This window comes from Berghia stephanieae, chromosome 4 (assembly GCF_034508935.2).
Source record: "Berghia stephanieae isolate SIO BIC M18660-M18661 chromosome 4, UCSD_Bste_1.3, whole genome shotgun sequence".
NCBI classification, from domain to species: Eukaryota; Metazoa; Mollusca; class Gastropoda; order Nudibranchia; family Aeolidiidae; genus Berghia; species Berghia stephanieae.
Genome location: NC_088363.1, coordinates 23230187 through 23250892, shown reverse-complemented (window position 1 = coordinate 23250892; position 20706 = coordinate 23230187). Strand labels below are relative to the sequence as shown.

The 20706-nt window shown below is 33.2% G+C and overlaps 1 protein-coding gene across 1 annotated transcript in view; it reads left to right on the top strand.

Annotated features, from left to right (window-relative positions):
* The window catches only part of LOC144970261 (coronin-7-like), a 35390-nt gene that overhangs the window by 1326 nt on the left and 13358 nt on the right, over positions 1–20706 (top strand). The window contains exons 3-19 of the mRNA XM_078909714.1: positions 172–274; positions 1943–2029; positions 2436–2506; positions 4057–4249; positions 5497–5621; positions 6889–6975; positions 8331–8413; positions 9400–9454; positions 9984–10041; positions 10649–10791; positions 14708–14803; positions 15319–15477; positions 16593–16716; positions 17529–17707; positions 18791–18899; positions 19327–19413; positions 20515–20657. Coding sequence (XP_078765840.1) covers positions 172–274; positions 1943–2029; positions 2436–2506; positions 4057–4249; positions 5497–5621; positions 6889–6975; positions 8331–8413; positions 9400–9454; positions 9984–10041; positions 10649–10791; positions 14708–14803; positions 15319–15477; positions 16593–16716; positions 17529–17707; positions 18791–18899; positions 19327–19413; positions 20515–20657 — 1902 coding nt within the window. The remainder of the gene's footprint in view (positions 1–171; positions 275–1942; positions 2030–2435; positions 2507–4056; positions 4250–5496; positions 5622–6888; positions 6976–8330; positions 8414–9399; positions 9455–9983; positions 10042–10648; positions 10792–14707; positions 14804–15318; positions 15478–16592; positions 16717–17528; positions 17708–18790; positions 18900–19326; positions 19414–20514; positions 20658–20706) is intronic.

Genomic DNA, 20706 nt, shown 5'->3' with positions numbered 1-20706 from the left:
TTTGTCGTCATATTTTTTTTCTCAATTTGCAACTCTGAATTTCATTTCATAGTTAGTCAACATAAACAATTATAATTGATTTCTTTTTTCTAGTTAGTAGATTTTTCTGTAATTTTTTAAATATTTAAACTTTCTTTTTCCTTTTTAATTTTTTTTTCTTTCTTTCACAAGGATTGCATCACTGGACTTCAAGTAAATGATGTTGGCATATCATGTGGAAATCACATCAAGTCCAGTTGTGTTTACATCGCCTTCAATGTGACAGATTTGGGAGGTATACATCATTAGAATATCATTTTAGTATTGCCCCTCAGCTTCATGAGGTGCCAGTGCATTGGAAAACTACTGGATATGCTTAATAAGATACAATTATCCACAAACCATGCCCTGTATCTGTTGTCCCTTTCTCGTAGACTTTCTATCCATAACCTGGATTGAGATGATTTACTTTTGTTCAGATAATGGCTGAAGTCCGTTTCTATAAGGGGGGCAGTCAGATATGAACTTATGTGTTTTTTCTGTACAATATTATATTCTCCCACTAAACCATCTCAATGTCTATTGTAAACCATTTGAATCCCATCCTTTTGGTGGAGATCCTTGCTGGATCTGTATGACACTTTGGGTGATCTCAGACTAGAAGTAGCTATAAATTTTTGCTGGGATATTTTTATGAATTATTCCTTTATTCCTTACTCTTACTTTGGCACCTAAGACCAGTATCCTGACAAATAATTGAACTCTTCTCTATCTAACGATCAATTATACTTAAGTGATGTAACTCCTCGTTTTCTCAGGGATTGGAATAGCCTAAAAGTGTTCCAAATGCATCCTTTTTCTTCCATTCCTAAACTGAAAAACTGTGACAAGGGAAAATGAAATTGTATTATATCCAATTAATTTTTCCTCCCCCCCCCCCCCCCCCCCCACCTCCCTTCTCTTGAAATCAATGTTAAACAACAAATTCCATCTTTGTAAAACAATTTAGTTTATTTTTGTTGTTGCTTTATTTCACAACATTTTTTAAAAATCCCTATGAAACAAGACTTTGAATAATTCATATTGTTTTTTATTGATTTTTTGTTTAAAATTGTCAAGTATCATCGCCTAGTGACACCAAAACTATTTTATAAGATATTTTTATCTGATAAGCGAGTAACCCCACATTCTAGCATATGAGCAGATATGTGACCCATCGCCACAAAACGGTATTATGTCTGGATGACTAAGATGGTGAAAATCGAATTTATAATAAAAACTATTAGTCTCAGGCTGACTTTATATGTTTTATTGAGGAGAACAATAACAGTATTTTAGAATGACAAAAAATCAGCATTGCATATTTTTGCAGCTATGTGGTCTTGAGGTATGACTCTTGCTTTTGGATTGAAGGTCCTGGGTTCAAGCCTCACTCAGCACATAGTTGAGACCTTGAAAAAGGCTCTTTACTCACATTTCTCACCGTACTTACTCAGGTGTAAAATGAGTACCTGGCCATTAACAGTGTTGTTTCTGTCGGAAAAAAAAATTGTAATATCTCCTTACAGGCATCATGTCTCATTCTACATGTTACGCGTTGCTGTTGGTCAGGGACCCTTTGTAAAGTGCTCTGAGCACGTTTAGTGGATATTGCACTATATAAAAGCTTTTTTTTTTTTTTTAATTTTTTTTTTTTTATCAATTTACCTTTAATTTGACCTTTTAGCATCTAGATCATCCCATCCTTTTACCATTTTGAGACGAAGGGTCACATGTAAAAAAATGCCCAGATTTTTATTTTTTTTTCTGATGTTGAAGAATTTGTGTAACATACCGTTTAAAAGCTTTTTTTTTTAAAAAAATTTTAAAAAAGTTTTGAAGCATAGGTGTTAATAATCTTATATACCATGCTGATTTATTCATTTAAGATAGATAGTTAAATAAAAATTTGCTTCATCTTCAGGTGGTGGTGGCAGTTTAGGATATGTTCCCCTTTCTACCAAAGGACGCCAACAAGCTTCTACCATTTCTCATGTTCATGCTCATTCTGGTAAGATCTCATATTTTTTTGCAGTTTAAAAGTCGGGTTACATTATGTACAATGCTAAGTATCCAGTACTGTGTATCAAAACCACATATTGGACCAGAAAATGCTTTCTTATCATTATATTCTCAATTGCCCTGTTAACCTTGGTGTAAATTGGTACTTTTAATTCTTGAAAAAAATATTCCAATTATCCTATACAAATAGATGTAAGAATTGAATCGGTTTTTTACTAATCAGATTTTGTTGAGTGAGTCTGTGCTAATTTTGTATATTGATGATGGCAAAGTATTATAATGTCTCTTTTCATATCAAAGCCAATCCATGAAACCTGCATTTTTCAACTTTGTGATGTGAAATTACACTTTAACATTTACTTGAATCTCTTTTGTTTTATTGAATTTATTGACAGATCTTGTAACAGATTTTGACTTTTCTCCTTTTGATGATTATCTTTTGGCTACGGGATCACAAGACAGCTATGTAAGAATTCACTGCTATACTAATTGAACCATCAAAATATTATTGATTTTTTCCCTTACTAATCTGTTCTGGAATAAATGGTATCCAGAGCTACTGCTACTAATTCACATCCTTTTACTTCGTTCCCGACTGTTGTTTTCTTTTATTCAGGTTGTGTTGTTTGTTTGGTTTTTTTTTTGGTGTTTTTTTTTTGGGGGGGGGGGGGGGGGGGGGAGTGTAATTTTTGTTTGTACTTTTTTAATTTTTTGTCTGTGAATGTTTTTTGTTGTTGTTTTTTGGTTGGTTCCTTTTTAGGTTTTTAATAAAAATTTGCCAGGATTTTTCAAATCCGTTTTGTTTTTTTTCTTGACTTTATTCTCAATAATTTTAATGATGTTTACACAAGTTAAATGACAAATCTTAAGAGTCATGAAATAAAGATTGACACATGTCCATTTGATTTTATAACTAAGACTTTATGAAGCTCATTGATCATAGTGAAATTATGGAAATGTACTACATATGTGCAAATTTATTTACTTATTTAACACATACCTAAAAATTGAAGTGGTGAGGCAATATTTTTTGTCGTTACACTCATGAGTAAATTTTTCATCATTCAAAACATATCGTCTAGACTGAAACTCAAAGGCAAAAGTCATTTGTGACCCACAATCTCAAAATGATATTATGTTGGGATGGTTTAGATGGTGAAAGTTGGATTTATAGCTAGAAATATGAAACTTGTACCAATATTTTTTTAAATTCTCAAGTAGCTGGTGTGGCTCAGTTGTGCGATCTTTGCTTCATATCCGAGTTTGATAAACTGTTGCACTGTGTGATCTTGAGCAAGACACTTCGCTCTAACTTGGGTTATTCCAGTCTTTCCTTGGAATAGACCCTAAAGACAACTTTCCCTGGGGGAAGAATAAAGGGAATTTTTTTTTTTAATTTAAGATGTAAAATGTCATATTACTGATCATTTTAGCTTTAAATTTAATTTTCATATTCTGGTTACCCGGACATAAAACTGGGTTGAGGCAGTGGGTCACATTTTTCTTAACTTTTGTATTAGAGGTTTGAGCTGTTATGCTCAGAACTTATGGGATCTTTTTTTTTTTTAATAAAAAAAAACTTGAGATTTTATATAGGGCATTTTCCACAAAATGTTCTCAAAGCACTTTACAAGGTGACCCTAGCCAACAGAAATGCTTAACATGCAGGACGAGACATTACATCTGTTAGGTAAATTACAATTTTTTTTGGACAGAGACAACACTGGTAAAGGCCAGGTACTCATTTTACACCTGATAATGGTTAGAGAATGTGAGTAATGAACCTTTTCCAAGGACTCAACTATGCGCCATGTTCTTGGGACTGCCTGAAAACCCAGGATCTTCTGATCCTAAGGAGAGTGTCATACCACGAGACTGCATAGACAAATATTTTGCATCAAAATTTCACTGTTTTTTACTGTTAATCAATAGTTATCATCTTTCCCATTATCATGATATTTAAAAAAAATTTTTTTACATTGCCATTGCTACTCTCTTTTCTTGAATTCTTCACAGGTCAAACTCTGGCTCTTGCCAAATGAAACGACTGTCTCCTCCATATCGGATCCTGTTCTTTCCTTCTCCAATCATGGTAGACCAGTTGGCAATGTCTTGTGGCATCCAACAACCGATGGACTTCTTGCTGTTACTTCTGACAATACCCTCAGTATATTTAATGTGAGCTGTGGTGAAGGGAAGAACATCTTCAGTACGTCTCTTTTTCTGGTTGTGCTGTTGTTATTATTTTTGATGTTATTGTTGTCATTATTATTATTATTATTATTATTATTATTATTATTATTATTATTATTATTATTATTATTATTATTATTATTATTATTATTATTAATGTTATTATTATTTATTATTATTATTATTATTATTATTAATATTATTATTATTATTATTATTATTATCATTATTATTATTATTACTAGTTTTGCGTGAAAAGTCTTGACACTTATTGAGTACCTCTGGTTGTATTGAGCTCACCAGTATAAACTATATATCAAAATTGTGCATTATTTATTCTTCTATTAGGTCACCATATTTTGTTTAGCTGCTATTTCTTGATTTCATTTTCTATTTTTTTTATTTCAATTTATCTTATTTGAAGGAGCCTCTACTCCAACATGTCGGTGAAAGAAATTACACCCAAAAAAAAAAATTATTATTATTATTATTATTTATTATTATTATTATTATTATTATTATTATTATTATTATTATTATTATTATTATTATTATTATCATTATTATTATATTTACGGTTACAATTCTCTGACTTACACTCAAGCATATGATATCCATTAGCTTTAATCAATTCATGAAATCATTTTAGGTCTCCATTTTATTTTCGTTGATCTCATGAATCAATTTGTTTTATTGTACTTCGGTTTCTACAGGACCAATCAGAATTCTAGATTTGCAAAACAAAAGTAGCTTTAAGTGTCCACGGACGTCCATTTAACTTAAGGAATGACTCTTTAGACATCCTCAGATGTTTTGCCTGTATAATAGGCTACATCTACTCTGTATAATAATTAAAGCAAATGTCACTGAATCAATAATGATTAAGATTTAAACCAGCATTGTGACTTTGAATAATGTACTTCACACACATCACAGTGAGATGATTAAAGTGATAGTACCTAGGGTGCATTGTGGATTGCATGGAATATAGGAAATAAAGATTATGTTCAACGTCATCAGTTGGTAGTTTAAAAGGTTTATGAAAAGTTTTGAGCATGGTACAACCATGAAAATGCATCACAAATTGTGTATATATTTATTTATTTTCGGCAGAATGCGTTCATTGACACAAAGGTCTTGAAATGTTATTTATTTGTGTTTGTTTGTTTTTTTTTAACAAAAAATTCATGAGACCAAATATATAATTTTCTGTTCCATCTCTCTCTTAAGATGGTTTGATGCATTTTGATTCTCATCTCACAGATTATGCTGGTCATGGGGATTCTGTCCAGAGCGTGTCTTGGAAAGGGGAGGGAAGTCTGATAGCTACCTCTTGTAAAGACAAAAATATAAGAGTAATCGATCCTAGAGCAAATCGAGTAGTACAAGTAAGTTGTTGGCCTTTGTAATGGTGTTTAATGGTAGAGGAAAATAAGATGTTTCAGTTTCAGACTTTTGAATGAAATCAAAATACAGAAATCAAGATGAAAACAAAACTTATCACAAGATTAGTATCCTATCTTTTTTAAAATCTATTATAATCATATTACAGTGGAATCCACATAAAGTCAACATATCTTGTAGGTCCCAAATCTTATGTTCTTTATCTATGTGTGTTTTCTTTGATACTTGATAAAGTCAACCAATGTTTCAGGTCTAGTTTGTTGACTTTATTAGGTTTCCCCGGAATTTTACTAAGATTTGATAGTCAATCTTCCTCTTAACTAGAAATAGACAAACTTTGTTCCTGATGAATTTTACCAATAACTCTTATAATTAATTCTAGACATACTAACTCTTTTAGGCTCTGTAAATCTCAATGGAAGAGCACTCATCTTTAATCTTACATGCCGGCTTCAATCCAGGGTTGGATCGATGTCTTTTATCTGCCCCCTCTGTCCACTCAAGCAATGATTGGGTGACAGTGTTTTTTAAATCTGACTAAATGTTTTTTGCGATAGACCAGCATTATGTCAAAATGGTTGTAGACAATTGTTACTGTTTATGCTTTGATCTTTCTTCACCACTTCTTCTCTGATTGGCTGGGTATGGGCTGGAAGGTCACCCTTGTTGTCCTCTTTTTCCCTTTATCTAATTTCTGTGAAATGCATTTAATTAGTTTTTTGAGATGATACTTTTTTCCCTTGTGAATCGTCTTTCTGTTATGTACTGATAGTTGTATTTTTTAGTGTGTAAACATTTGAGTGTATTCTTCGTAGTGGGATCATGTGCTTGTGTCTGCCTGGGTCTTAGGACTTGTACTCTTAAACCTATACACAACAATCCTCAAACATATAACCTGAAGAACATCACTTCTATTTGTTTGCTGATTAAAATAAAATGTATGGCAAAACACCAAGTAAAAACTCTGCAGGCACTATTTAGAAATGATTTAAAAGTAGATGTGCATCAGGAGGCTGAAACAGACTTATGATGACAAACACAAAGTGGTAGCTATCAGCAATCTTGATCTTTTATAGTTTTACTAAAGCGTTTGGGTAATTCAAATTGGGTAGGATTTCTTCTTTTTTCTTTTTTGATATACAACATCAATAGTAATCACTTGATGAATTTGAAGAAGAATATATAATTGTGTCTTGTTATTTATGATGGAGCATTAAGAGCATTAATAATGTTGTAATTTTTTTTTTCTAGGAAGGTCAAGGACATGGAAACGCAAAGGATTCCAGAGTTTTGTGGCTTGGAAACAAAGACTTCCTGTTGTCAACTGGGTTCTCTATGGTTAGACATTTTATTGACTGATTTCTTAATTTCTTGAGATTATATTATATTAGTCACCCTTGTTTATTTGCCCTTGATTTGATTTCCAGAATAGGGAAGAGTTAAAGATTGCAGTATATGCAGTGCTCATGACATTTCAAGTTATTAATTTAAACAATAGAAAATGTGGCCGAATGATTAAGGCATTGCACTGTGACCTGGAAGGTCCTGGGATCGAGCCCTGCTACAGGCACTTTCGTTTTTTTTTTCCTTGAGCAAGATTATTAATTTGCTCACTAGGACAACATGGGTGACATCAGACATCTTGTTTGATGAATTATCTATATTCCTTTGTGGAATGCCTAGGCGACGATGTCTTATGATGTTGTGGCTGAAACGCATAATTTTTATTTTTTAAAATAGCAAATAACGTTTTGGCTCACATAAGTCTGTTGAAACATTATTATTTGTTTTTGGTAGGGTTGATGGTGTTGGTCTTTTTGTTTGGTACTCTATATCATTTAAAAGCATAAAGATATATTTTATTTGAAAAAGCATTAATTGAATGGACAGATGCAAAAGTTGTACATGTAGTAGCTTTAAAAAGATTTGATATGAGTAAACCTACCCTTTGAGATTGAAACTAGACAATGACCTGACCAATGATAATGGTATTGGTTGTATTTGGAGTATTTAAGCTCAGTAAAGCAATTGACTCACAAACAATCGGTTTGGCTTGAATCCGTGAGGGATTTTAAGATTCCTGTAACTCTTCTGTCCACCCAATAATGATTGGGTAGATGTGACAGTAATTACTTTTCATTAGACCAATGCATTATACTTTTTGTCATGTAAGAATGTTATATTCCTGACCCCTAAGTTCTAGGGAGCTAAAGGACAATAATAAAGGCACGCCACTCTTCGAATAGGGTGTTTGTTTTTGTTTTTGTTTTTTTGTTGTTGTTGTTTTTACAAAGAAGAAGCAACAGATCAAACAGACCCAGCTACCCGATAACTACTGGGATGTTACAGGAGTGAGAAAAGAATTCCAACTCTGCCAGGAATTGAATTCGGGCTGCTTGCCTATGTGTTAAGCTCTCTCCCGAATGATTTACCAGGCCCCTTTTTAATCTATAAAGGGTAGCAAGCAATTTTACAGTCTTTTTTTTTTGTGCTTAAGAAATGGGGATAAACACGAGCTCTATAAAACTCTTCTGTAACCACAGCCATTTGACTTTAAATGAAAGGGGGTGGGGCGGGGAGGCTCAATTGATTTTCATGGCTGTTAGTTACTATCAGTCACTGCTTCTTTTCTTTTTCTTTTTTTTTTATAATCTTTGTTCTCTTAATCTTATTATTTTATATTTTCAATTCAGAGCAGAAATAGAGAGGTGTGCGTGTGGGATCCAAGAAACCTAAAATCCAGTTTACATAATATGGATTTTGACAGCTCTTCAGGGTAAGCTTTTATTTTTGTATTGAATTAGATAATGTAAATGGTGCTGCCCGAAGCTCGAAGAAATAAATAACAATGAGAAATTGAATGAATCATCTTAACAACGCACTGCCACATTATCTCATTCGTCTGTAGTGTTTCATTCATCCTTTTTTGTTGATAAAGGGGAAACCCAAAACGTCCATTTTATCTGTTTTCGTATATTAAATTGAAGCTTACATTCAATTTCCCATTGTTATTTATTGAATTGATGCTAAACTGACTGGAATTGGGAGCTATATCAAAAGTGAAATGAAAGAAGGAAAGCAAGAGTTGTACTGAAAAAGAAAAATGTTCTGGGATGGAATCAAATATCCATTCATTGCATGCTAATACTATCAATAACTGAATGAATGTTGGTGTTAGCTGAGACATTGTAAGAGCCTAAACTTACTCTTATGTCAAATGTACCCAGAGTAATTATTTAAATGAATTCATCTTTATAGGCCATTTAAACATGCACCTCACAAGTGAAGGGCGTAGTCAAGATATTTCTGACATATTTTGTCTATCAAACAGTGATTGAGTTAAAAGATCTATTAAATCTGGTGGAATACTTTTTGCAATTAACTAGCAAAACTACCAAAGGGTATCAATTGCTACTGCCTTTTTTATACTTCAGAAACTTGATTTACGAAAGATCATGTTTCATTCAAGTTCAACATGTCTGATGAAATGATAGCAATCCTGATTTTCATGATGAGATTATTTGGCATGGAATTTTAATTTCCTTTTTTTATTTATTTTGTTTTGTTATTAAATTTTGTTGTTTGTTTTGTTTTTTTAAATGTCTTTTTCTTTTCTATTTTATTTTTATTTTTTATTTTTTCTTAATTCAAAAATGCATCATTTGTGGTCCTTACTTTCCAAAGCTTGTTTTTCTCCTGGCAGATACAGTTCAATAAAGTTAAACTTTATAACCTTATATATTTATAACTTTATTTCTGCAGGACCATCATGCCTTTGTTTGATGTTGATACCAATATGACATTCCTAATAGGAAAGGTGAGAAATTTAGTAATATCTTGACATAAGTTGCATATCATACTTCAAAGGATGAAGGAATGATTTTAAACTAAAAGGAAGAAAAAAGAAATAGAAACAAATCCAGATAGACTCTGCTTTCAATTTAATGTTTCCTTGCCAACCCTGATACTTAGATATATTAACGATTAACAGAGATTGATATTGATCTGTTAGAAAATAAAAATAATTCAGAGAGACCAGCACCTATTCAATGAGAAGCACGCAGTAGTCTCAGTGGTCTTTCTCTCTGTCTCTCTCTCTCTTTCTCTCTCTCTCTCTCTCTCTCTCTCTCTCTCTCTCTCTCTCTCTCTCTCTCTCTCTTTCTCTCTCTCTTTTGTCTCCCTATCTCTCTCTCTTCTCTCTCTCTCTCTCTCTCTCTCTCTCTCTCTCTCTCTCTCTCTCTCTCTCTCTCTCTCTCTCTCTCTCTCTCTCTCTCTCTCTCTCTCTCTCTCTCTCTCTCTCTGGCCTGGTTATTCAACTATTCATTATACGTTTGCTTATTCGTCAGGCTGACAGTACTCTAAACTACCTGGAGTTCACAGAAAAATCACCATATTTGACCCAAGGTAAAAAATATAATGAAAGTTTAACATTATGAACTAAAGTTTGGAGACTATTGATCCCATACTGTTTGAATAATGTGTTCCTTTTCTGAGTGTATGTCAAACTTCAAATTTCCTTCAATGGCAATCTTTACACGTAAAATAGTCTTAAGATGGAATGATTTTGAAACTTAGGTATACTTTGTTAATTTTTACTAAGTCTTTAAATCCTTTGAACCTCATGAAATGTAGTTCACTCTTTTTATTGTTTTGTTTTCTTTGTCTGCCTGTGTGTGTGTGTGTGTGTGTGTGTGTGTGTGTGTGTGTCAACAAGTTTTTCCTACCTTAGGCATAGTGATGTTTTTATTAATTTTTAAAAAATCCATTTAGAAAATTACTCCAGTTAAGCAGATGGATTCTGCTGTCAAGGTGATTGAATTGAATCGGATAGACAATAACAAATACGGTCAAAAGAACAAAGACATTCTTTTACACAATATGTGCCCATACACAAGAGTTATCACAGTAATATGTTAAGAATTTTCTGTATTATAAAATGAATACAAAGACAAAAAGTAAAACAATATATATTTCGCTTATTATTATTTGTTTGTTCATTGTCCTGCTACAGCCAATGTGAGTTACACAGACCAAATCAAAGGAGCCTGCTTAGTCCCTAAACGAGCAATGAGTCTGATGGATGCAGAAGTAAATCGTTTGCTGCTACTTGTCCAAGAATCAATCTATCCAGTCCCTTATGTTGTGCCTAGAAAGGTAAAATATATTGCACTTATGACATTTTAAATTAACAGGATAATTAATGATTATAAAGATTTTATCCCATAATGGTATCAGTGTAATTCTTTTTCTTCTTCAACTTTTTCTTCTTTTTCTTCTTTCTTCTTCTTCTTCTTCTTCTTCTTCTTCTTCTTCTTCTTCTTCTTCTTCTTCTTCTTCTTCTTCTTCTTCTTCTTCTTCTTCTTCTTCTTCTTCTTCTTCTTCTTCTTTTTCTTCTTCTTCTCCTCCTCCTCCTCCTCCTCCTCCTTCTTTCCGATCATGATGTCTTAATGGCTGAAGGTCAATGAGATTCAGGAATGCTGTGGTCTTCCCAAGCTCGTGCTGAGACCCATTGAGCTTCAACTTTAGTGTAGTCTTCACATGCCAAATGGTCGCTCTTTGCTCATTGTACTTTGTACAGTCCTGCAAAACATGTGTGGCATCCTGCTTCCCTTAACAAATGTCTGTTTCTCCAATCTTAAATACTTGAAACATGTGGTGTCGGAGAAGGTTATGTCCTCAGCAAAATCTGAAAATTGCGACTTGATCTTGTCTTTGAGATGTTTTATAGGATCATTTTTCATGTATTCTGGGTCCTTCTTGTTCCATGAGGTTTTGGCCTTGGTCTGGATAAGGGATTGATTTCACCAATTTCATTTTTGTTTACTTCTTGAGGCTGGTTTGCTCCCAATTTTGACAGGTTGTCAGAGATTTCATCTCCTATGATGCCACAATGACTAGGGATCCACTAAAGCGTTACTTTCTTTGCTTTTTGGGTCAATTGGACCAGCTCAATCTCTATATGATTCAACTCTGTGTTATTTGTATTCTCCAATGTTTCCAGGGCGTGTTTAGCATTAGTCAGGAAGACCACATTGGCATTGATTGCGCTGCTTGAATTCCTCAATAAATTTGGACCTTCGCTGATTACAATTGCCTTCGCTTTTTAACTTGTGCAAAATGTGCCAATTGCTTTGGAAAGTTCTTGTGTATTACCATCTGGCCATTCAATGAATATTCCAGCACCACTATTTCTGGTTGCTTATGTTGCTGATCAGTCCATGTATATTATAATCCAGTCTACTTTTTGGTATTTGTCCCCAATGTGTCGTACACCCGTTTCCAAGTATGGTTTATGGTTTGGTTCCTTGCTTTTCAGACCTTGTATATTAGTGATAATATTTTGGCATTTTATGTCTGTCCCTGGGTGAGCAAAATGATGACTCAATTTCTTCAATTTGTATATCATTCATGTCATCTCCTTTTTCAAGTTTCCTTGCTGTTTCTATGAAGCTCATTCTTTTCAATCTTTCTAGACTTAGATTTAGTGTGTTTGTGGAGTGGTTATTCAGGGTAGGCTTTCATCTTTCTAAATTGTTTAAGTATTTGATGATTCTTTCTTTCTATAAAAGTTTCTAAACCGCACTGGGTTTCCATTTGTACAATAAGTGTGGATTCGATTCCACCTGTGACTTCGAAAGTTTTGATTTTGAACTTTATTGAGCTTTTCTAGTTGTGCATTTGAGCATATTCCCCATGCTGCCATATCATATTCTAGGGTTGGTCTGACATATCTTGGTGCGTTTGTAGCTGTATGTTCATGTTTGCCCCCTAACTGGTGCCTGAAAGTTTGTTCATGATTTTGGAACATTTCAATCCTTTTTTCTGGCATTTATTAATCGGGTTTTTCCACGCGAGTCTGGTATCAGAATGCACTCCAAGATGTTTTGGTGATTGGCCATTTGTGAGAATGTGATCTCCGATCTTTAATTTCATTTTGGGAGATAAGCTGACGATGGTATTTGAATTTTCTGAGCATTGATATTCATGTGCCACTTTTTTGTCCATTGCTCTAGACTTTCTAATGTAATTTGCAATCCTTCTCTTGCCACTTCAAGTTTGTTTTCAGAGCTCAGTAGTGCCAGATCAGCATTAAAGTTTTTACTCCTTTGCATAAGATTTCTTTGATGTCATTTATAAATATAAGGAAGAGAGTTGGTGATAGGACACCACCTTGTGGCACGCCATGTCTGATGGTAGCTTGTTTACTTTTTGATCCTTGTACTTCAACTCTAGCAGTTCAATCACCAAGGTAGCTTTCGATCCATTGGAACATTTTCTTTTTAATATTATGGGCTTTCAATTTCAGGAGAAGCTCATTTCTCCATACTCCGCCAAAGGCTTTTGCCATGTCAAGTTTTCTTTTCTTCTTAGAATGACTCTTCGATTATTTTAGCAATATTTGTTATTCAGTCTTCTATTCTCCTTGCCTTCCTAAATCCTGCCTCTTCATCAATAAATAGATTGTTTTGTTCCAGGTACCAGATTAGTCGTTTAGTGGTTATTATTTCGTGTAGTTTACAGAAACAACTGGTGATGCTGATTGGTCTGTAGCTTTCTGGTTTATCTTTTACCCCTCCCTCTTTTTGGATTGAAATAAGTATTGCTTATTTCTATTTCTTTGAAATTCTTCCTATTCTCTATGTTGTGTTAAAGAGTTGGAGGAGTTTTGGCGCCTTCTCCTAGATTCTTAAACATTTCATTTGTTAGACGATCCAGTCCGGGGATTTTTCCTTGACAACACTTTTAAAGCATCATTTAATTTTTCCTTCATGTTTTTCTTTTCCATTATTTCATCAGCCTTACCATTTCCTGTTTTCCACTCATTTATTTATTTTCTAACTTCCTTTCTTTTGATTTTTTTTCTCTACTATGTCTCCTACATATTGGAAATGTTTTATGAAAACCTTTGCTGTTAGCTTTGGGGGGAGAGGGTTCCCTTATTCTGATTTTAGTACAGGTGGTGAATAGCTGTTTGGTTCCTTGTTTAAGGTTTGATTAAGCGCCATAACTTGTTGCCACTTTTATCAAAAATTAGACTTTCTGTTTTCTCTATCCATGTTTCCCTTGTTGTATTAAATGATGTAGTTTTTAATCTGTTTTCCACTTCTTTATATGCGTCCATATTCTCATCAGTGGGATTTTTTTCCACTCTTTCTCATGTTTCAGTAATTTGTTGATTCATGTTATCCAGTTCTTCTGTCCACGGAGGGATAATAATCTTTTCGAGCACCCCTGGGTATACTTTTCCTCGCTGATGTTGTAAACTCATGGCTTTTTGTTCAATATTTTTGGATTTGCAGTTTATTTTCTTTGTATTTTCATCTGTTAATTTTCGAAAAGCTGTCCAGTTTGCCTTTTTGTAGTTCCATCTGAGTGGGATGTAATTTTGTTTGTTTTGAGCTTGATTTTGAATTGTTATGCATTTAGGTTTGTGATCGCTTCCTGCAAGCTGCGGCTTGACATTTCTAATAGTTTTAAAGTTGATATCTTCGGAGGCAAAACGATAGATCCGGGTTTGATGTTGTTCTCCAAGCCCAATGTAATTGATAATTATGTCTTCCCTTGTGTGAATGTTTGAAGAGTTATAAACACTAAATGTAAAAATTCGCAAAAACTTTAGAAAGGGTTTTTATGTTTATTTTTTAAGATGATTCATCTTATATATCAAACTATAACTTGGACTGTTTTAATTTTAAAGATTTTCTTTTAAGCTCTGCAGATGAAATAATCTACGGATTTCACTTTAGATGATTGTTTATAAATGAAAAGTATTTTTATTCTTTATGCATCTATATCTAATCCTAGAAAGTCTTGCATCTGTGCATTAGTTATTGAGTAAAAATCCATACAAACTTTCATTCCAGAGTGAGACTTTGTTTGAATTCTCTATTTAGAATCAGAAAACATTATGGAAATTTCACTTCGTTACTTTGATTCTCAGATTCCCTGTGTTAACCCATCTTAATAATCATGGAATAGTAAGGTCTAGTAACAAGGGGGATTTTAAAACATCAAAGACTCATTTGTTTTTAAAATGTTTAACTAATTTTATCTTTTCATTTGTTATTAGACATATAGAGATTTCCATGACGATTTATTTCCTGACACAAAAGATGGAATCCCTGGTGCAACAGCAGACCAGTGGCTACAAGGAAGTAACAATCAAGTTAGTATGAGGAACATTTTTCATAGATATTAATTCATTGCTGTACTTAGAGATTTATGAATAAAACACAAGTCAAAGGCATTCATATTTTCTATTGAGTAGCATATTTTATTGTTAGATGATTACTCATATGCTCAGAGATGGTTTATGATGTGTCAAGATTGCATTTTTTTTTTTAATTGTATCTATCAAATATTCAAAATTTATCTTGATGTATCCAATAACTCCTTTGGCTTCTTGTCATATTTTCTTGATAAAGCAATGTGTTTTATTTCACACCCAAGACTTTTTTTTTGGTGGTATTTTTAATGATATAATATATTACTATATTTCTTATTTTTATTTCTTTTTGTCAATCTTATTGTGTCTAATAACATCATTTTGTAAATGGGCTACACATTTCACCATAGTCACTTTTCCTTGTTTTAAGAAACTAAGCAAGAAATATATTATATCAAGTCTTTTTTCTTAATACAGGCCAAATTAACCGTGCCTTAATTGTATTTTGTCACCAGCCCCCAACAATCCGTCTAGTGCCTGATAAAATGCTTTTGCATGAAAATAGAAGAGGTGCTCTTCTCTCAACAACTGCTGCTGATGTTTCTCCTTCCAACGATAATCCTTCTCCTACAGTGCCACCTCCTGTAACTACTTCGCCATCAAATCAAACAAAGGTAGAGGATAATTTATGTATTTTAAACAAATGATAATGGCTTGGAATAGAAGTTGTTTGTAAAATTTTTGTATGAAGCGTTGATCAGAATTTTTTTTTATATTTGAACCTTTAATTCCCTTCTTTAGTTGAAAATATAAAAACGTAATATTATTGAGCTGGTACTCGTGCAATATATACGCCTGAAAATGTGTGTGATTGTGCCAGAGAAAGCACAGGGATTTTGATAAAAAGAAACACAATCCCACGTAATCAGCTTTTTTATAATGGGCATGGTACATCAAACCTGTTTATAGAGGGCTCCCAATAGTGGGGATAATTTAATGTGTATTTCCCTCATAAAACAAGTATAAATGTGATGTTGCTAACCTTTTTTCCTTTTTTTTTTTCAAACATTGGTGAAAATGTTACGATAAAGACATAGGAGTATGCTCTATGGTGCCATTTTTTTGTTGTTGGTGTTTTTGGGGGTTTTTGTTTTGTTTTTTTGTTTGTTTGGTTTGTTTTGTTTTTTTTTGGGGGGGGGGTTGTTTGTTGTTGTTTTTTTTTTGGGGGGGGGGTTTTCTTTTTTTGCTTTGTTTAGGTTTTTTGAGGGGTTTTTATATGTTAGTGAAAAATTTGAAAAGGTTGAAAATTACTCAGGAGGATTATGTTGGTTATTATTTTTAATGTAGATATAAAAAGCCATGCAGGGTTCATTGATAAACAATATCTTAATTATTTTGCATTATACATGAATGTATTACAATTGTATCAAATCAACGCCTTTCATGCAATAAATTACTATTTTATAAAGATGGTATTTTTAGTTCTCAAATCCATGTAAATAAAAAGTTCTGGAGCAAAATAGTGTACCAGGTTATTCAAGATACCTTAGCATATGTTTTTCTAGTGAATTACTACTTTGTTTGAATCGTTCCACAAAATGAAGCCTCCTTCTGCAAAAAAATAAATATGGACACCTGCTCTCATAGAAGAAATAATCCAGTCTTTTCAAAGAAGGCATGACTTTCAGCTAGATATTATAATACCGTATCGAGACAATTGGTCACATATTATGTATACCCAAAAATGTGTGAGAACTTATTGTACATTTATTTATCTGTCAAAACAAAGGCTCCAGAGAGTAGATCGTCCCCTCTCCCGAGTAGTTCCAAGCCAGCAACTCCATCTAAGGTGTCTACAGAACAAATTGAATCAAAGCCGGCAGTTCCTCCCAAAGTCATCAAGCCATTCCACAGTTAGTATTCTACCATTCTTTCCTTAGTTCACAATGGTTTAGAATTTGTTATTTTTTAATTTATTATTATTTTTTTTCTTTTTTTTTTTTCTTTAAATTATGCCCTTCCGCCATTACATCATAAGATATCGTCGCCTAGACATTCCACAAAGGAATATAGATAACTCATCAAACAAGATGTCTGATGACAACAGGAATCACCCATGTTGTCCAAGTGAGCAAATTGGGGGTTGATAATCTTGCTCAAGGAAAAAAACGAAAGTTCCTGAAGCGGGGCTCGAACCCGGGACCTTCCGGGTCACAGTGTTATGCCTTAACCACTCGGCCACTTCGCCCCCCATTATTATTATTATTATTATTATTATTATTATTATTATTATTATTATTATCATCATCATCATCATCATCATCATCATCATCATCATCATCATCATCATCATCATCATCATCATCATCATCATCATCATCATCATCATCATTTTGGGGGTTTTTTTTTTGCTTTTGTTTTTTTATTTGGGGGGGGGGGGGGCATTGCCTCTATTTTTTTCATGTATTATACGTGGGGCATTCGGTTAATCTTTTACCTGACTAGAACGTGGGTTGTTTTTGATTGTTTGATTGTGTTTTTGTTGTATGTTTATCGAGGGGTGGGGGGGGTATTTTGTTATGTTTTATTGGGGTTTTTTAGTGGGTTTTTCATTTGTTTTTTTTAAATTTTATTTTGTTCATTTTTAAAATCAAATCTAGATGTAAGATATAAGTACATTGAGTTTAAGTAATTTTGTTTATTTATTTTATTATCTTTTTAACAGAAACAAGACAATCTAAATTCCGGTATATTCAGGGTAAGATGGAACATCCACAGTGTTACATCACCAACCTACGGAATGTTAGTAAGTCTGTTCCAGGTGAGAGTGATATGTTTGCCATCAATGAGAAGAGATGTGCTGTGCCTTTGGATGGAGCTGGAGGGTGCCTTCTAGTACTAGAAGTAATTATGTCATAATATTTGATTAATTTGCATGTTCATATAGTGCATTTTTGTAGTTTCTCGTGCTCACCTCACATCATAATGCTTAATTTATTACTTTAGCTGGCCATATGGTATTAAATAAAGATGTCATGCAGTGCAAATAATCTATTAGGCATCCTGTTTTGTACTATATTTATTACAATAATTGACACTGCTTACAGCATTGAACACATTCACTCCTTAATTAAATTCCCTTCATTCGCCCATTTGGGTGAAATTTGCGTTTAGGGTCTCTTTAAAGGGAAAACTTTAATTATCTAGGCTTCAGCTGCAGGGAGACATGGCAAGGTGACTCGCTCAACATTACACAGCGCTTCATGGTGGGGAGTCGAACTCTACTTTCTGGGTATAAAGCACTGTGTCACTGCTATTTTAGTCGGGCGATATATGAAAAGTACCTTACCCAATAAATACAGAGCCAAATTTTGTGACTGTTATCATTGTTATACCTGAGACATTTTATCACTTAACCATAAGAGGATTATACTTATGATGATTTAAGACACATCTTTTGAACGTGGCATACTATAATCAATTAGGTATTTAGTATGTAAGATATATCATATTTTGTCAAAATTTAACATAAGTTTGCTACCCCATGTTTTACAATACACGTTTCATACTAAACAAAGATGGAGTTAAATAAATCTTCAAAATATTTCACAAAGATAATTAATGTGAATTTATCTAATTAATTGCCCCTATTTACAACAATTAAAACAAATAATAAATTTAATTAGAAATTCACCATTGATCCACTCTATGGAAAGGATTGAAAGCTGAAACACTAACACCATTTCTATCATACAATAAGACACATTTTAAAATGTAATTATTTAGGCAAGAAAGTAAGTTAACTTTAATTATCAATAAATTAGAATGACTCCCCCCTCCTTACCCACCCCCCGCCCCCTTCTCCCCCCCCCCCCCCCCCCCAAATAGAAAATAAAAAAATAAAAAACATTTCAGAATCTTTTAAAATCCTGAGACATCTAAAAGTACAACAAGAAATATGATCATATTTCATTTGTTTCTTTATAGCTATCAAATGCCACTCGATTACCTGACACAGGCAACCCTCAGTTAGAGAATGGAAGCAAGGTGACAGATTTTGCTTGGGATCCATTTGATGACTCAAGGCTGGTGGTCGGTATGTATGCAATTAATGGTCAAGATTAGACTAAAGGTCTAGTCAAATATGAACAAAATATAGCAGGGTAAAGATAATATATTGAACTTTGATATTTAGTTATTAAAAATAATTGAGTATATCGAATGAATGAGATTGCCTTTACATGATTCTTTATTGTTGTTTTTAGACTACCGGTTGGATGATTATTTTCTCTGATATCCCTCTAACAGGCTATAAAAGTTGAAGGTTAAAGATAGATTAATGTTTTGTACAACTGATCTGGCAGGTAAAACAGCTGAGAATTTTATCTAATCGCATTGCATCAATACACACATTCTTTGCTTTGTGACTGAGTTTAGAATTGACCATGCAATAAAAGAATATAAAGATTTTTGATTGATTTATAATGTTACTTTATTCTTTATCTTTTTTTTTCTTCCCTCAGGACTTGATAGCGCAAAAATTAATGTTTGGAGGATTCCAGAGGGAGGCATCACAGAATCACAGGATCAACCTGACTTCTCCTTATGGGGTAATGTAAATGGTGCTGCTCGAAGCTCCAAGAAATAAATAACAATGTAAAATTGAATGTAAGCTTCAATTTAATATACAAAAACAGATAAAATGGACGTTTCAGGGTTCCCCTTTATCAACAAAACAGGATGAATGAAATACTGCAGACGAATGAGATAATGTGGTAGTGGCATTGTTAATATGAATAAACCTTATGGGGTAGGAACTCATCTATGATTAGTCACTCGTGATTTATTTGTTTAAATGGTAGAGTAGTCCTTCTGTCATAATAATTTTATTATTCCATCAATGATTTAGTAAAACAATGTGCAATGCCTTCATTCCATTCTAGTGTCATAGTTTTTCTATTATTTTAATTTAATTCTTTTTTTTTTTAATTGACTTTTTTAATGTGATTGCAGACGATACTGAAATGTTGATGAGTACAAATAATTTAATTATTGATGGCTTTGTAATGAAAATTGGCTCATATTCTATTATTTTGGTTTCTGTGCTTCGCGCTGTTTAGCCCAATACAAACTTGCAACATAAGGCCGATGATTTTTGTTCATCTGATCTTCAACTATTTCGAGATGTGAACAGTATGATTAAGATCTGAACAAATGTGTATGAAAGATGTCAGACAAAGCAAGAAAGAAAAATTCAAGAAGAAAAAACATCCCAAAGAATCACTCCACCTCGACTGGGGTTCGAACCTCAGACCTTCTGATTACCGATCAGATGTGCTACCAGTATGATTACACTCTCTTTGACAGAAATGACATAAATTGCAATAGACGTCTATTAAAGTTAATCTAATCTCATCTAATCTAAATTCAACTTTGTAAACCTCAAGATCTTATTCTCTGTATCACACTTGAGGGTGCAGCAGAATGGTCTTTACTATTCATGCCCATACGTTACCAATTGGATTTCCCCCAATTTGTCTGACATTAAGCAAGTCGCTTCGCCCTAGTTTGCTTTTCAGTGCTACATTTCCAGCCTTCCCTTGAAATAGACACTAAATAGAAATTTTCTCTTGGGGATAAATAAAGTGAATTTGATTTATTTATTTATTTATTTATTTATTTATATATATATTAATTTATTTATTTAACAGGACATCAGGAAAGAATCCACTTTGTGCGATTCCATCCATTAGCCTTGGACATCATAGCAACTGGATCCCTTGATTTGACTGTCAAGATTTGGGACTTGCAACAACAAAAAGAGGTTATAACATTGGAGGGACATGAAGACCAGGTAAAGAAGAAGAATTGTATATTTCTTGTTGATAGTATCCCCACTTCTC